The following is a 15,093-nucleotide window of genomic DNA, read 5'->3' as shown; positions in this document are numbered from 1 at the left end:
GCGAAGCTACTATGGCTATGAACACTTACAGATGTGGACAAATGGAGAGAGAACAGCAGGCAAGAGTGGGGGAACAGCGGGGTTATGCTTCGTGCGCCGACTTCGTGTGGAAAGTCTTCAGAAAACCCAAGGAAAACCTGTGACTGCAGAGCCGGTGGTAGGATTCGAACCCGTCACCTCCCAGTCCTCAGCACGACCTTCGCGACCACCAACAAGCGGGTCGTTTAACCCACTCGGCCACGTCGATGGTCCCTCCTTTTAATGTGCATCATCTCAAGGTCAAGCTCGATGTGAAACGACAAACGATATACCTAGCTAAGCAATGGCACACTTTAGGCTGCATAAACATCTTTATATAAATTCCGCAATGAGATGCTTACGGTAATGTGTGGCCTAGAGAAGGATGCGGTAGTGGAACAGAGGCGACATGGTATTTGCGTTACCTTTGGTAGCGGTAGCGGTATCAGGTTATTATTATTATTATTATTTTCAAATTTATAGGGATGGTAGTATTGCGCTACTTTTGTGTGTGTGTGTGTGTGTATTAGCTGATAGCGGTATTCCGTTATATCGTTTTGGTAGCAGGTACAATACTGGTTTGTGTCGTTTCCTTGTTGATCTCGCTGGGTGGAAGGAAATATGATCGAGAGCGCACACAAAACAAGGTCATGTACGAGGGTTCTCGGAATTGGTAGATGAAGAATTAATAAATAACAATTACGAACAAATAAACGAACAATGAAAGCATCAGAAACAGGGACCAAAGAAATCACGTTCATAATCACAGTGAACCCACAAACGTTGCATCTGTAAAAGAAAATGTAAAAGCAGAAGCGTCTGTAGAACTTTGAAGTGTTTTACATCAGACGCGGGACGTTCGCCACGTTAGAAGGTATGCTGTCCGTTGCGCCTCATACTAATTAAATCATACTAATTTGGAGTACTTTGCACAATGATTTGTCGGAGATGTATCACAGTAATAGGGGAACACATTTCTATAAAGGGATATGTGCTATCACAATGACGGAAACAAGCAGAAGTGAGCGGTCTCACCTATGCCAACTGGCGTTTGTAAAAAGCCATGAAGAGACTAATCTGCGTAGCATCAATGCGTCGATGCGTCGTGTTACGGCCTCATGCCTACAAAGTAACTCAATAACGTCGTAGTAATAACAGGGGTAGATGTATATGTAAGGTGTGTCAGCCTACGTGAGTGGAGACAAGCTGCACGTGCAGCAGGGTAGGACTGCGCATAATTTCGGTCAGCTATGGTTCTTTTGATGTGAGCAAGAAATCTCCGATACACTGTGTTAGAATCAATGCTGACCACTCCCACATCACTACAGTCCTCAGCTTCGGTCGAACCCGCGATCTTGTACTCAGCGTGTCAACACCTTACCGACTGAGCTTCCCAGGTTGGCAAAACTCTATAATGGGAAAAGCCTGAGTCTGGGGCACAACTAGAGCGACAGGACGCAAACACCCAAACTCGGGCTTTTCTCATGATAGAGTTTGTCCACCAGCTGCCGCCATATCAGATTAGTGTCACTAGTCAACACTATATACTGCTAGTCTCCACCTGACCTTCGTCTATGTCATACACTCAGTTGCGAAGCAAGAGACAGAGACATGTCAGCAAACGTAATATGGTGATGGTGATGTGGTAAAGAAAGAATAAATAAATAATAGGCATGTGAGTCGTGACAAATCTTAGTAAATATTAATAATCGTAGCATACCTGCTTACCCAACGTTGTATAATATTTAGTGTGTCCCAGCTAATAAACGCCAATATTTTTATGGTGTAAATAATTAATTGGTACATAGGCCCCCAAAGTGAGTAGTTCAAAAGTTTGTTAATTACTCTTGTCTAATTAATTAGACAAGAGTAATTAACAATTTGTTAAAATATTCGTTTTGGGGGGCCTATAAGCCAATTTAGAAGTCGTAGATCACCTGGAGAAATATCTAAGAGTGTTTCCAACAAGGTACTCTTTCTGTGGTTTCTCTATCCGGCCGTAGAAGAGAGCCACCGAGGTCGTAGAAGAGAGAAGAGAGAAATGCGGCGCGCGTAATGATACACAAACGCTAACAACATTCAGTTGACGTCATTCGCACAGAGCACTCTGCGTCTGTTTAATATTGGTGCACATTAGTTAGGACACCCTATACATACTGGCCCAAAGACTGTGTAGTGGTCCGCTTTTTTCTTTGAAGCGGGGGCTGTTAGGCCACTGACAGCCTGCGAATAAGTGCGCTTTCAGGGCCCGCTATCGTTTCGCCTCACCCGTCCTGGTTGCTCTCTAAATGATCGCCTTACCTTGGCTTACACTAGACAACGCGCAACTATTCCACTTCTCTGACACGTTTGTACCCAAAGGTACCACACGAAGAAGCAAGTCTACGTGGTATCGATAACTTCTCCCGTTCCCTAGTAACTGTTAACCTCTCAATGCGCTGTTTGTAAAAAATAAAAGGAAAAATAACTGTCCTTACCTTTATCGTTCCAGGATGGCATCAGGAGTTTACCAATTTTTCTGTGGAGCCGTGTAGCCAAAATGCATGTGTACTAGTGCCTGGAGGTTATTACAAATTCAATTTTGATGCACACCTCGAAAACAGTAAGTACGTTTGCCTTTTCTCTATTTGGGCTCCTTAAAGCGACAGTCGCATCCGGAAACGGGTCTATCAAACTGATACCATAATGTTCGGTACGTTCATTGGTCTATTTGACTGATTTTCATGACTTGGAACTACTTAGATATTAGATAAGCAAATTTTAAAGATCACAGCCGCCTCCGCAGCCGCGGTGGCTCCAGCGGGACCGGCACCAACGTGTCGTATTTATCTAAGCGAACCAGAGGGCTGCGCTGAATGGGAGCAGTCGACTGTGTTGTTATTGTCTCCAAGTTTGTCTGCTCTGCTATCGACACTTGTGAATAATATGGGAAATTCGCTGACATATCTTTCACTTGTGGAAGCTCCGCAGTGATCATCTCAGGCGGTGCACGTTGTTAAGTGTCCTGGTTGTATGAAGACGGCCACAGCTATCCCAGAGGTGTTTCATGAGCCGAGGGACGGCGAGACGAAGCGAAAGTGGGAAGATGCAATTTCCTGTGCAAACCCTCACCTACGAGAAAAACGACACGTCCGTTCTTCGTATTTTTCGGACGACGTCTACAGGTCCACTGACATTAAGAGAATGCGCGTAGGAATTCCAGTAAAAAAAAAGAAACCGTTTGAGTTGACGCCGTGCCGATATCCACTGAACAAAGGCAAGTACTCAGCATGCCATTGCCCGAGGTAAGTGAGATTTCTTTTGCAGCCTCAATGAGCTATACTCGTAATTATTTGAAGATATACTGCCACGACGCTTTCACGGAATTCGTGTGTGCCAGTTAGGGTGTACGGCCCGTCGTAAAACAATAAAATGAGCAGGGGCTCAGCCACAAACCATGCGAGAAAGATAGATAGCTGTTCCAACCTGCGTACTCAGTAGTACTGCATGACGCTTTTGCAGTTAAGATTTGCGTGAAACGTAAAATGTTGTATGGAGCGCACTTGGAGCACACCCACTGGTTCAAATCGTTGCAGAATAAGTTGATTAATTTCAGCTGGGGGCATTTGATCTTATTTATCGAATAAAGTCAGTTAATCAGATTAGAGGTAACTTTTTCCCACAATAAAAAGTGCTTCAAATTGAATGGGGTTTCATGTATGGCACAGAGCATAAATAGTACTACCTTATTAGCATGAAATCATACTTCTTGTTCAGAGCAATATTGGATTATCACTGCCTAAAACAGTAGACTGCAAAAGGCAACATCTCCGCTGTAGAATGTGACTCATCGAAATAGTATTATAGTGTCGTTTGATCATGAATTGATGCAACATTACGATACAGTTACACTTTGCAGAAACCCACAACTGTTTGCAACATGCCTTGCAGGTACTCATGCCCGCTTCCTGATGCCAAGTAGGGCAAGCCTCCCACCTTCTAGCACCCTCCTTCTAACATAGTGTATGTCGTTCTTGGGTATGCAGAGACGAGCACAGCTGAAAGTGTGCAACTGGCGTCCTTTGGCGATATCAGCTGTTCCACACCAGCACCTCGAGATCATGATATAACAGCTGAGTCAACGGGGTATGGTGAAGCATATGCTGTAGAAGCATAATTATTTGGCGGTACTACTGCTGATGTTTGAAGGGAATTGCCTCAGGACGAGAGCCGCTGATACTTCGAACAGAGACTGTTCTTCTGGGCACTGTCGCGCCATACTAAATTTATACTTATACTTGTATGGTATTTTTGAGCACCTTTTTAAGGGTACAATTCCAATAACCACATATTCAGACAATTCCACTATCATGACTTACTATATAACTGTTTGCCAATATTATTGCCTAACTCTTTGTTCAACTTTCGCCTTTCCCGCCAACGACTTTCTCCTCCTTTCGTAACTGTAACGCGAAACCACCTTCCGGCGCGCACTCACTCCCCAAGTGTTTGTTTTGTATATATTTATTTGAATAAAGTGTAGCCTCCGCAGTGGTACCGGATCATGCTCTGGACCTATATAAGCAGCGTCCTGGGCCACTGCCGGGGGTCGTTTGTTGGATCTCGGGAAACTGTCTCGGCCTCTTGTCACTCTGCCTCTCTAGCACCGCTTCCCGTTGTGTGAGGACTTGTATCTTCACTCGGCTGTGGAAGTCGCGAAAGAGGTAAACTCCCCTTCCGGCTGTGGATGCTTAGGGTTTCCCGCCTGTGTCGTGTGGAGCCAGTAGGGTTCGGAGCAGACTAGTGCCCATTAGAGCATCCCTAACCGCGACAAAAGTGGTGGAGGTGCGGGGCAAATCCCTAATCTACCATGAGAGCGACTCCCCAAAACGTGATCAGTGTTCACGCTTTAACGGCGAGTCAGAAACGTAACCGCCGTCGCCGCCTTTTGCAAGCAACACGCCCAAAACCCGCACAACCGGTTTGTCTCCCGTCCAAAACATACGAAGAAGAACACCAGAACAAAATAGATCATCATTTCAACCGCCTATTCGAACTCGCAGAAGAACTAATCAAAACTCATGCCCAGCAAGAAAAGTAAACAAGCGCCCCATATAATGGCAACCCCATCAGCACGACCGGCCGTGGGAGCACCCACCTTTACAGGAGGTCCCGATGAGAGCGTATCCGAGTGGCTGACCTGGTACGAACACGTTGCGGGGATCAACGGGTGGGATCACGAAGCAAAAGTTAAGTGCGTATACCTCGCATTCGACGGCGACGCACGGAAGTGGTATACCACCAAGATGCTAACGGGAGCACAGCTCACCTGGGAACAGTGGAAACACGAACTCACGCAGAACTTCGGTGGGCGGCAAACGACGGAATTATTCCACTTACACCTGTGCGGCCGCACACACCGTCCACTGGAGACACCGGAGCAGTATTTCTACGACGTGCTTCAGTTCTGTGCTCGGGTGGACCCACAAATGACTGAGGCGTGCAAACTGCGGCACCTCATGAAGGGACTGCGCCCAGAAGATAGGCAGAAAATGCTCCTCGTCAATCCATCGACGTGCGCCGATTTTCTGCACACTTTGCAACGCATCAGCCAAGCAAACATCATGTCTCTCTCAGCGATGCATTTTTCACAGGGGTTGCAGCAGCTCGGCCTCGCTCAAGCGGCAGTCAACGCAGGGTCGTCGCCACCATCCACCGTTCCCCATCCCACACTGCTCCACAGCGCCTTCGTGGAATCCGCACCAAGCGGCTCAAACCATCAACGCCCGCAACCACAAGATGACCTTGGGGCATCCCTGCGCTCCCTCGAAAAGCGACTGGCTGCCATGGAGGTCCATCTTCGTCGCACCCAAGCGCGGTGGCCTCCGACAGGAAGAGGGCGAAGCGACGATGGCAGGCCCGTGTGTGACTATTGTCACAGACGGGGTCACATTTACCGACAATGCCATAAAAGAATGCGAGACGAACAACTGAGCTCGGCTCAGCGAGACCTACCCCCACGCAACTTGCCCGCGGCGGGAAACGGGAACGGCCAGATGTAAGGGGCACGTCTGGCCGCCCTACCGCAACGCTTTCGAAAAATGAACTGTTGAAGCTACCTGTGAATGTACAAGGACACGTTGCAAACTTTATAGTGGACACAGGGTCAGCAGTGAACATTATATCTTCCAATTTTTTATCATCGTTATCTTTTGTGACTGTACAGCCAGCACCGCATGTGTTCATCAAGACAGTCAGTGGTGATTTGGCACAACCAGCAGGACAATGTGTTTTGAATGTGGAATTTTCGAACAGTTTAATTCTTCCCATGTCTTTTATTGTTTTGAAGGACTTCCAGTATGACGTTCTGGTGGGAATACCGTTTTGTAGGGACGCTAATGTTGTTATTGACTTTTATAATCGCGAGCTGCATATTAACCAAGAAACCTTTTCTACTAACCTCAGTGAGCGTAATGCAAATTGCGTAAATAAAGTGACGCTTGTATATAATGTTTCCCAAGTGCGAATCGAATCGGGAACGGAAGTGGTTCTGCAAGTAAAGGTTCAAAATGATGGGCTGCAACTTGTCGAGTCGTACCCTAAACTGTCCAATCAGTAGCACGTACTATCACGAATGTGCAACAGCAAAAGGGATTCGCTCGCGTTGCAAATTCAACCTCCTCGCCCATCATCATTCACGCCCATAGCAAAATTGGATTGGCCACCTCCATATTGAATACCCAGCTCTGCGTAGTGGCACCCCAAGGAGGAACGCCAAAACACGACGGAGACATTCGGTTTGAACCCCACGTATCAGCCCAGGATCAAGCCGCGCTACACAGCCTGCTTTCCAAATTCTCCCACCTGTTCACAAGAAAGGACAACCCTATTCGTCGGACGCATTTGGCGGAGCACGCGATAGACACCGGTAATGCGGCGCCCATAAAGCAGCATCCCTATCGTTGCTCTCCTTACGAACGAGAAGTAATCAGGGCTCAGGTGGATGAAATGCTGGCGGACGGTGTCATCCGGGAATCGAACAGCCCGTGGGCTTCTCCGGTGGTCCTAGTGCGAAAACCAAACGGGACGTGGCGTTTGTGCGTCGACTTCCGGAAAGTCAATGCCGTTACGAAGAGGGACGTACACCCGTTGCCGCGTATAGATGACATCCCCGACGTTCTACAAGGCGCCAAGTACTTTACAACCCTAGACTTGAAGTCCGGCTATTGGCAGGTCGGTATCCGAGAAGAAGACAAGGAAAAGACAGATTTCGCTTGTAATGCAGGACTCTTCGAATTTAATGCGGTCCCATTCGGACTGTGCAACGCGCCGGCCACTTTTCAGAGAATGATTAACAAGGCACTTGGTGGTCTCCTTTGGAGAGTGTGCTTGGCGTACCTGGACGACATTGTCATCTTCTCCAACACGATGGAAGCCCATTTGACGGATCTCGAACAGGTGTTCCGGGCCCTGGATAATGCTAACCTGCGCCTAAAATTAGACAAGTGCAAATTCGCGGAGAAGGAGATCAGATACCTCGGACACGTACTCGACGGGGAACATATTGGACCGGATCCGACCAAGATTGCAGCTAACCAGGAGATACCATCGCCAAAAACCAAGAAACAGGTCCAAAGCTTCCTAGGGATCGCCAACTACTATCGGCGATTCATCAAAGACTTTGCACGTATTGCCCGACCCCTCACAAACCTCACGAAGAAGGGTGTGCCATTTGCGTGGACAGCCGAGTGCAAAACAGCTATGGCAAACCTTAAGCAACGCCTTGTCTCTCAACCTGTGCTCTGCCACTTCGACCCAACAAAGCCGACGGAAATTCACCCGGACGCCTGCGACTATGGTATTGGCGCTGTCCTCGTGCAGAGGGACGGTACCGAAGAACGTGTGATAGCCTATGCCAGCCGTCCCCTTAATCGAGCTGAGAGCAACTACAGCACTACGGAAAAGGAGTGCCTTGCTGTTGTGTATGCCTGCCGCCAATTTCGACCATACATATTCGGCAGTTCGTTTACAGCTGTGACCGACCAGTCCAGCCTCACCTGGCTGATGAATGTGAAAAATTCCAACGGACGACTCATCCGTTGGTCCCTGCTCCTTCAAGAATTCAATATCACGCTCCGCCATCGAGCAGGTCGAAAGAATAACAACGCCGATGCCTTATCCCGCCTTCCTTATGATCCAGCACCAGAAAGTGATGAATCTGTCCTACCGCTTCTGGTCACGGATCAAGGGAACATTACGGAGCAGCAGAGAGGAGATCCATTCTTGGCCAGAATAGTTCGACATTTGGAAAAGCCCGGATGACCCGGTTGATCGGAGGGTAAAAAGAACAGCCAGGGCATTCCGGATGGTCGACGGTGTACTCTACCGTAGAGCAAAGAATGAAGAAGAAACAAGGTTCGTGCTCGTTGTTCCAGGGTGCCTATGTCCCGAAATACTTCGAGCTTGCCATGATGATATAACGGCAGCGCATTTGGGTATCAAGCTCACCTGGGAAAAGGTACGAAGCAGATTTTTCTGGCCGAAGATGTTTTCCGACGTTACGAAGTACGTCATGGGATGCAAGGACTGCCAGACACGGAAGGCTCCTCCTCTCAAGCCAGCTGGGTTCTTACAACCCATTCCTCCTGTTTCACGCCCCTTTCAGCAGGTTGGAATGGATTTCCTGGGCCCCTTTACGAAGTCTAGGAACGCTAACCGTTACATCCTTGTGATGACGGATTACCACTCTAAGTTTGCAGAAGCCGTTGCTACGCCGGCAGCCACTGCATCTGAGGCGGCAAAGGTGTTCATCGAGAACATCGTGCTGAGACATGGCGCCCCGGATAAATTAATCACGGACCGTGGGCAGCACTTCGTGGCTACGATGATGAAAGGAATACTTGCGCTGCTGAAGACAAATCACGCGACCAGGACGGCCTACCATCCGCAAACAAATGGACTCTGTGAAAGATTGAACAAGACGCTTGTCGATATGATAAGCATGTATGTGTCGTCCAACCATCAGGACTGGGATGAGTTTCTTCCCTATGTGTTGTTCGCCTATAACTCGTTACAGCAGGAGACGACAGGACACACGCCATTCTTCTTCCTGCACGGATACGAGCCTGCATTTCCTATTGACGTGGCCCTGCAGAACCGTTACAATGAGCCTTCCTCTCAAGATCCTGAAATCATACAACAGCGGCTCCAGCTTGCACGGGAAATCGTCGCTGAAAGAGAGAGAAACGCACAAGAGAAGAACAAGGAGCGCTACGACCAACGTAGACGGGGCCACAACTTCCAGCCTGGAGACTTTGTCTATGTTTGGTCACCGCCGAGGTCAAAGAAACGGACAACAAAGCTCCTTCATTGCTATCATGGTCCATTCCGCCTCGTCCGGCAAACAGCCGAGAACGACTGGGAAATTGAGAACAGAACCGGTAGGAGAACTGACATTGTTAATGTTTCTCGTCTGAAGCCGTATTACCCGACGTGGGAATTACGGGAAGAATCAGAAGGCAATGAAGCTCCGGAGGGAAACGAAGGTTCCAACCACGGCAATGTAAGTGGCAGTGAGGATGAATCGGGTGATGACGAGTTCTTCAGCGCTAACGACGCGTCGGACGACGAAGCGGATTCCCGACATGCGACTAGCCTTCCGCAAGGCGCCCAATTGGGAACTCAGGTTGCCGACCTCGACGTCACGCGCGACGCACTGAGCGCCCAGACTTTTTATATTATTGAGTATTGGACATGAGTTATATTGTCGTGTTTGAAGTGTACCTGTTGTTTGATTGTTATTATTACCTGTGCAGAATGCTTACTGTGTAGAATATTGATTTGTACTCAAGCTGCCTGAGAGTGGGGACACTCTTTCTTTGTACGGGGAAGATGTCGCGCCATACTAAATTTATACTTATACTTGTATGGTATTTTTGAGCACCTTTTTAAGAGTACAATTCCAATAACCATATATTCAGACAATTCCACTATCATGACTTACTATATAACTGTTTGCCAATATTATTGCCTAACTCTTTGTTCAACTTTCGCCTTTCCCGCCAACGACTTTCTCCTCCTTTCGTAACTGTAACGCGAAACCACCTTCCGGCGCGCACTCACTCCCCAAGTGTTTGTTTTGTATATATTTATTTGAATAAAGTGTAGCCTCCGCCGTGGTACCGGACCATGCCCTGGACCTATATAAGTAGCGTCCTGGGCCACTGCCGGGGGTCGTTTGTTGGATCTCTGGAAACTGTCTCGGCCTCTTGTCACTCTGCCTCTCTAGCACTGCTTCCCGCCTTGTGTGAGGACTTGTATCTTTCCTTGGCTGTGGAAGTCGCGAAAGAGGTAAACTCCCCTTCCGGCTGTGGATGCTTAGGGTTTCCCGCCTGTGTCGTGTGGAGCCAGTAGGGTTCGGAGCAGACTAGTTCCCAATAGAGCATTCCTAACCGCGACAGCACCATGCCAATGATCCGGACGGTGCCTAGGAGAAATATCAGCGGTTCTCGTGTTGAGGCGATTCCCTTTATACCACGACCTACTAGATTACAACGACCATGTCACAATTCGCAAACCCTATGAGGAGCCTGTCCGCACGATCCCCCAGGGGCGCTATTGACGCGCCTTGGCGGACTGACGCCACGATTGGACCATGGAAATTTGAATTCTGAACCCAGAAGCGTATGTACGACTACCGTAGCAGACGACAGCGATAGCTCCTATGAAAACGCGTAGAATGATGATGATAATCAACCTCAGAATGAAACATCTGTGGAAGTCCACCGCTTGTACAGAGATACTAAGGTAAGCTGAAGTACAAAGTATTGTAGAAGTTGAGGAAGCAATAACTGGAACGATCAGAAGCGCCACCGCTGCCTTCCAAAAATGCGGCGCATGGAAGGGGCGCGCCTGACATGGTCGTTATAATCTAGTAGGTCGTGCTTTATACTTTGTTATACTGGTTCGCGGGATTTCTACCAGTCTACGCACTGCTGATATTGTGTTATTTTGGAAACGGGGAAGCTCAGATCCTGAGGGTCAGTCGGGCTGCACGAAGGGAGATTAATTTGCTTTTGTCATGCTATACATGTCACATTGCTGTGGCATGTATAGCATGACAAAAGCAAATTAATCTCCCTTGGTGCAGCACGACTGACCCTCAGGATCTGAGCTTGCCCCTTCCGGAAACAACAGAGAGCTCAGGTTCTGAAAACCAAGTTTAAGTCCTGTGCTGGCAGATCTCATATCTGAATACACCTTGTCTAGTGAGGAGTACAAAAACAGTTACAGTCACAGCATCGAGAAATCTCGTTTGCATGTGGCGTAGGACATACTTTCCACAGTATGCCCATAAGCTATACAGATGCTCATATATATCTTAGATTCAATCCAGAAGAGTGCTTGTACCTCATGGCTGAGTTGAGACATGTACTGTTGGAGATAAGGAGGTGCAATAGTAAAATTTGGAGTTTTCTCACACAAAAATAAGATGCAATTGGCAATAGTGAAATAGACACAATTACATTATCTAGCGCAGCGATTCAGCGTAACCTCTGCGTCCAACCCTCCTATCTGCCGTGCAGTAATATTTTGAGAGCTAATGAACTAGATTTTGTTTCCTTCTTAAGTCGAATAAGGCTATAGAACCCTTGTCGAAGGGCCTTGCGCCTACAGCAATACTCACGTCATAATAACAACAAGAGGCATATGGCTGAAAACAACAACTGCCTGCAGTTGCGGTATCCAGAGCACATGGTCAAGCCAGCCCTAGGTAGAAAATATAGGTCACTGAGAAGCACCCTTCTGTGCTCAGCCATTCTCTTTTAGGGCATGAATGTTGCAAAGGCGCTTCGCATGTTTGACATATGAAGTATCTACCCTGACGAAATCGCAGTATTTATGGGCACAAAAGGAGCATTTCTTATTTCTTGCTGTGAATGACGTGAGTACATTAATGTGGTACAACTTTGGACAGTATAAATCTCATGCTCGTAAGTGTTTCCATTTCCTATGTGTAATGAAGACTTGAGCACAGTGAGAGATGAAACTTTGACGCTGTCTTATGTGTCTTTCGTTGAGATGTCTTCATATTCTGCACAGGAATTCTAATTCCCCCATCATATTTGTTCTCAAGTCCTTCCATGCCCTTTAAATACCGTGGTAATGATGAGGACGGTGCACACAAGAACAACAGTCAAAATATTGGTAGCTGTCCTCCCGAGGCTCTTTGCTTCACATTTCCTAACCAATTTGCTGGATTTTTTACCAGTTTACATTTATGGACAAAGATGTCTGAAGTGGCATCAAAGATAAATTTTTTTCTACTTGTTATTGCGGAACTTAAATTCTTTATTATTATACTTATTATATACTATACTACTTTACAGTATACTATAAATTATTACTTAAAAACTACTTGTTATTGCGGACATATTTTGTGTGAGTTAGTTGCTGTTTCATTTACATCTCACTTGTACTGGTGTTGCATTTCAGGGATGTGTTAGGTTGACCCTCCCCTGTGCGCGTGCACCTTGGACCTCCTGGCTAGGCTGCAAGCCCTTGATACTTTAACCCATCCCACAAGCAAATGGGAATACAGGGCCCTGCACCTGAATGCATCACTGTGAAGTTGAACATGATGGAGAACTCACAGAGACAAGTACAACAAACACACATATCGTTCAACTAGTATCTGGTTTATTTGGACAAACACCCCTAGTCCAAATAAATCTGTTACTAGTTGAACACTCTCTTTGTTTGTTGTCCTTGTCCCTGTCCATTCTCCAATAAGTCCAAACAGACATGCTCTATTGTTGCACTGTAAAGTTCTCAAGATCAAGCAAAATTTCGGTCATGCTTATCCTTTTATTGTGCAGTTCAATGTACACCTGCACCACATTACAGAGCTGAAACAAGACATGGACAGCAAGAATGAGACAGCTCCCAATGTTATGCTGCATGACATGAGTTATAACTGGACTGATCACAAAGACTTACTTGCAGCTTGTTAGTTTACAACACGGGATTGCTGTGGAGCGAAATGATGCAAAGAATAGCAATTTGTGTGAAAGAAACCTGCAGAAAATGGAATAAGTGTGCGAACACATGTACGCTCACATATTTTCAATGTCCTACGAATACAGGCAATCATCTTCAACCACCAAGAGACAGGGACACAAATATGCACAAGAAAAGTATCTACTTCACTATAGCAAGTGCGTGACAGAATACAACGAAGACATTTCATTTACTTGAAGAAAAAATTAGAATACAGGCACAAGACCTGGAAAATCTGGAAAGCTCTCCTGGAAAAACTGTGAGCAGCTCCTGTAGTAATCTTCTACTTAGTTGCTAGTAAAGCAGATTGTCTTGTTGTGCGTGTTCGTGTCCCTGTCTCTTCCTGTTGGAGGATGCTCGCTCAGTACAAACTACTCCACTTCGCAAGTTTGCTCCGAATACAGGCAAGTAGCAAAACCCATAGCGTTAACAATATACTGGATTGTAAAAAGAATTGGTGTCCATAGTAAGGTAAGTTATAACATGTAAATGGAATATGTTATCCTTCTGAATCTGTTAGTACCCTCATATGGCGATTGGACCAGCAACAGCACATCCGGGTAGCCCCAGATCCAGCTGGTGAACCGTAGACACCTGTGAGAAAAAAAAATTCTTAAATCTGCTGTGTCAATTAAAAAGGGCAAATGCACTAATATACCTTGTGCCATGAAAGACAGCCAAGCTAAACTCTACACAGGATATAAACATGAAGCAACATACATAGAAAGTATGCCACCAAAGTATGTTTGGTGTGTGTGTGTGTGTGCCCCTTCTTAGTGTTTCTCCTGTACAGTTAGCACTCTTACCATTTTGAGCATCGTAGTCCAACATTCCCAACAAGATGTTTCACGTAATATAATAAGCAAGATGGGACTTGTTCCAGCGAGATGCTTTTCCGAATTCAGGCGATAAAACGTGGGGTGCTAGTTGTGGAGAAACATGCATTTCATGTGAAGTACAGCACAAAGGGAAGAGATAGACGCAAGATTTGATACGGAATTTGTAGTTTCTTTCACTTTTCGACACCGCTTTGACGCGGCACTGGTATACTGTACGATTACATCAGCGATGGCTGCGTGATTCCTAGGTATCTACATAGCTATCGCTTGAAAGTGGTAACCAATGCCCCTTAAAGAAATTGAAAAACCATGTTACTGTACCTGTTGTCTGTCGGAGCAGGAAGTTGCAGCCGGTAGCATAGGTCGGGCAAAGAAGAGGATGCTCCGTAATGCACTAGAACAATGTGCTAGTGCAGAGCGTCGCTACCGGGCCCACTGCACGGCAACACAATACACGTTCGGCTCCTCTGATTGCAAAACCCGCAGAGGCAGCTGTTGTTTTTTAAGTGGGTGTCTGTCAAGCTCTGAATCAAGAAGCTGCTCGTAACTGACGAACGGCGTATGATCGTCGCGACCATTTTCGTCTCGGTATCTCTAGTATACAGTGTCGTTGCAACGGATACGTAGAATAAGGATAATTGTCCTCTATTACTGCATCACTGCTGTCCTCGCGAGGAAATCTCTGGATAGCGACGACAGGTAACATTCGCTCGCGTCGGACATGTTGATGTCCAAATGCCTTGCAGAGCTCACAGACGACAGCGGATCAAAAGCGTCCCGGTCCAGATTCTGGAGGCCGCGCCCTGATTGGTTCTGAGATAAATACGTGCGGACGTTAGTACAGAAACTTCCTCGGGACTCACCCCACATTTTTTGTCCACTTTCAGGTAATGTTGGGGATCAAATCGCCGTCTTTGGGTATATTGACGGCGCTTATGAATATGACCAGTGGAGAATGCAGCACTTCAACTTCAACTGTTCCTACAGCGAAGGTCGCTTTCCATGCACCCTTGGCTCAAATAAGAATGTCAAAGGGTTTGCTCACGTGAAGATTGACGACGGATTTGTAAACGTAGGCAACTTTGTTCTTGTTATTGAACCAAATTAATGGTATGCTATACCGCTATGATTTGCTTTGGAAAGCTTTGCTTTCGCTATGACATTGCAGCACAAATACTGCACGCTATCTGCTACATGC

General features: G+C 46.7%; 1 protein-coding gene across 1 annotated transcript in view; it reads left to right on the top strand.

Moving 5' to 3' along the window:
* LOC135383132 (uncharacterized) overlaps positions 1-15,093 on the top strand; it is a 47,236-nt gene that overhangs the window by 27,361 nt on the left and 4,782 nt on the right. Inside the window, exons 2-3 of the mRNA XM_064612737.1 lie at positions 2,510-2,620; positions 14,783-14,967. Coding sequence (XP_064468807.1) covers positions 2,510-2,620; positions 14,783-14,967 — 296 coding nt within the window. The remainder of the gene's footprint in view (positions 1-2,509; positions 2,621-14,782; positions 14,968-15,093) is intronic.

The sequence above is a fragment of the Ornithodoros turicata genome, chromosome 2 (genome assembly GCF_037126465.1).
Source record: "Ornithodoros turicata isolate Travis chromosome 2, ASM3712646v1, whole genome shotgun sequence".
Classification (NCBI taxonomy): domain Eukaryota; kingdom Metazoa; phylum Arthropoda; class Arachnida; order Ixodida; family Argasidae; genus Ornithodoros; species Ornithodoros turicata.
The sequence above is the reverse complement of the archived record's forward strand: the minus strand, read 5'-3'. Positions and strand labels throughout refer to the sequence as shown.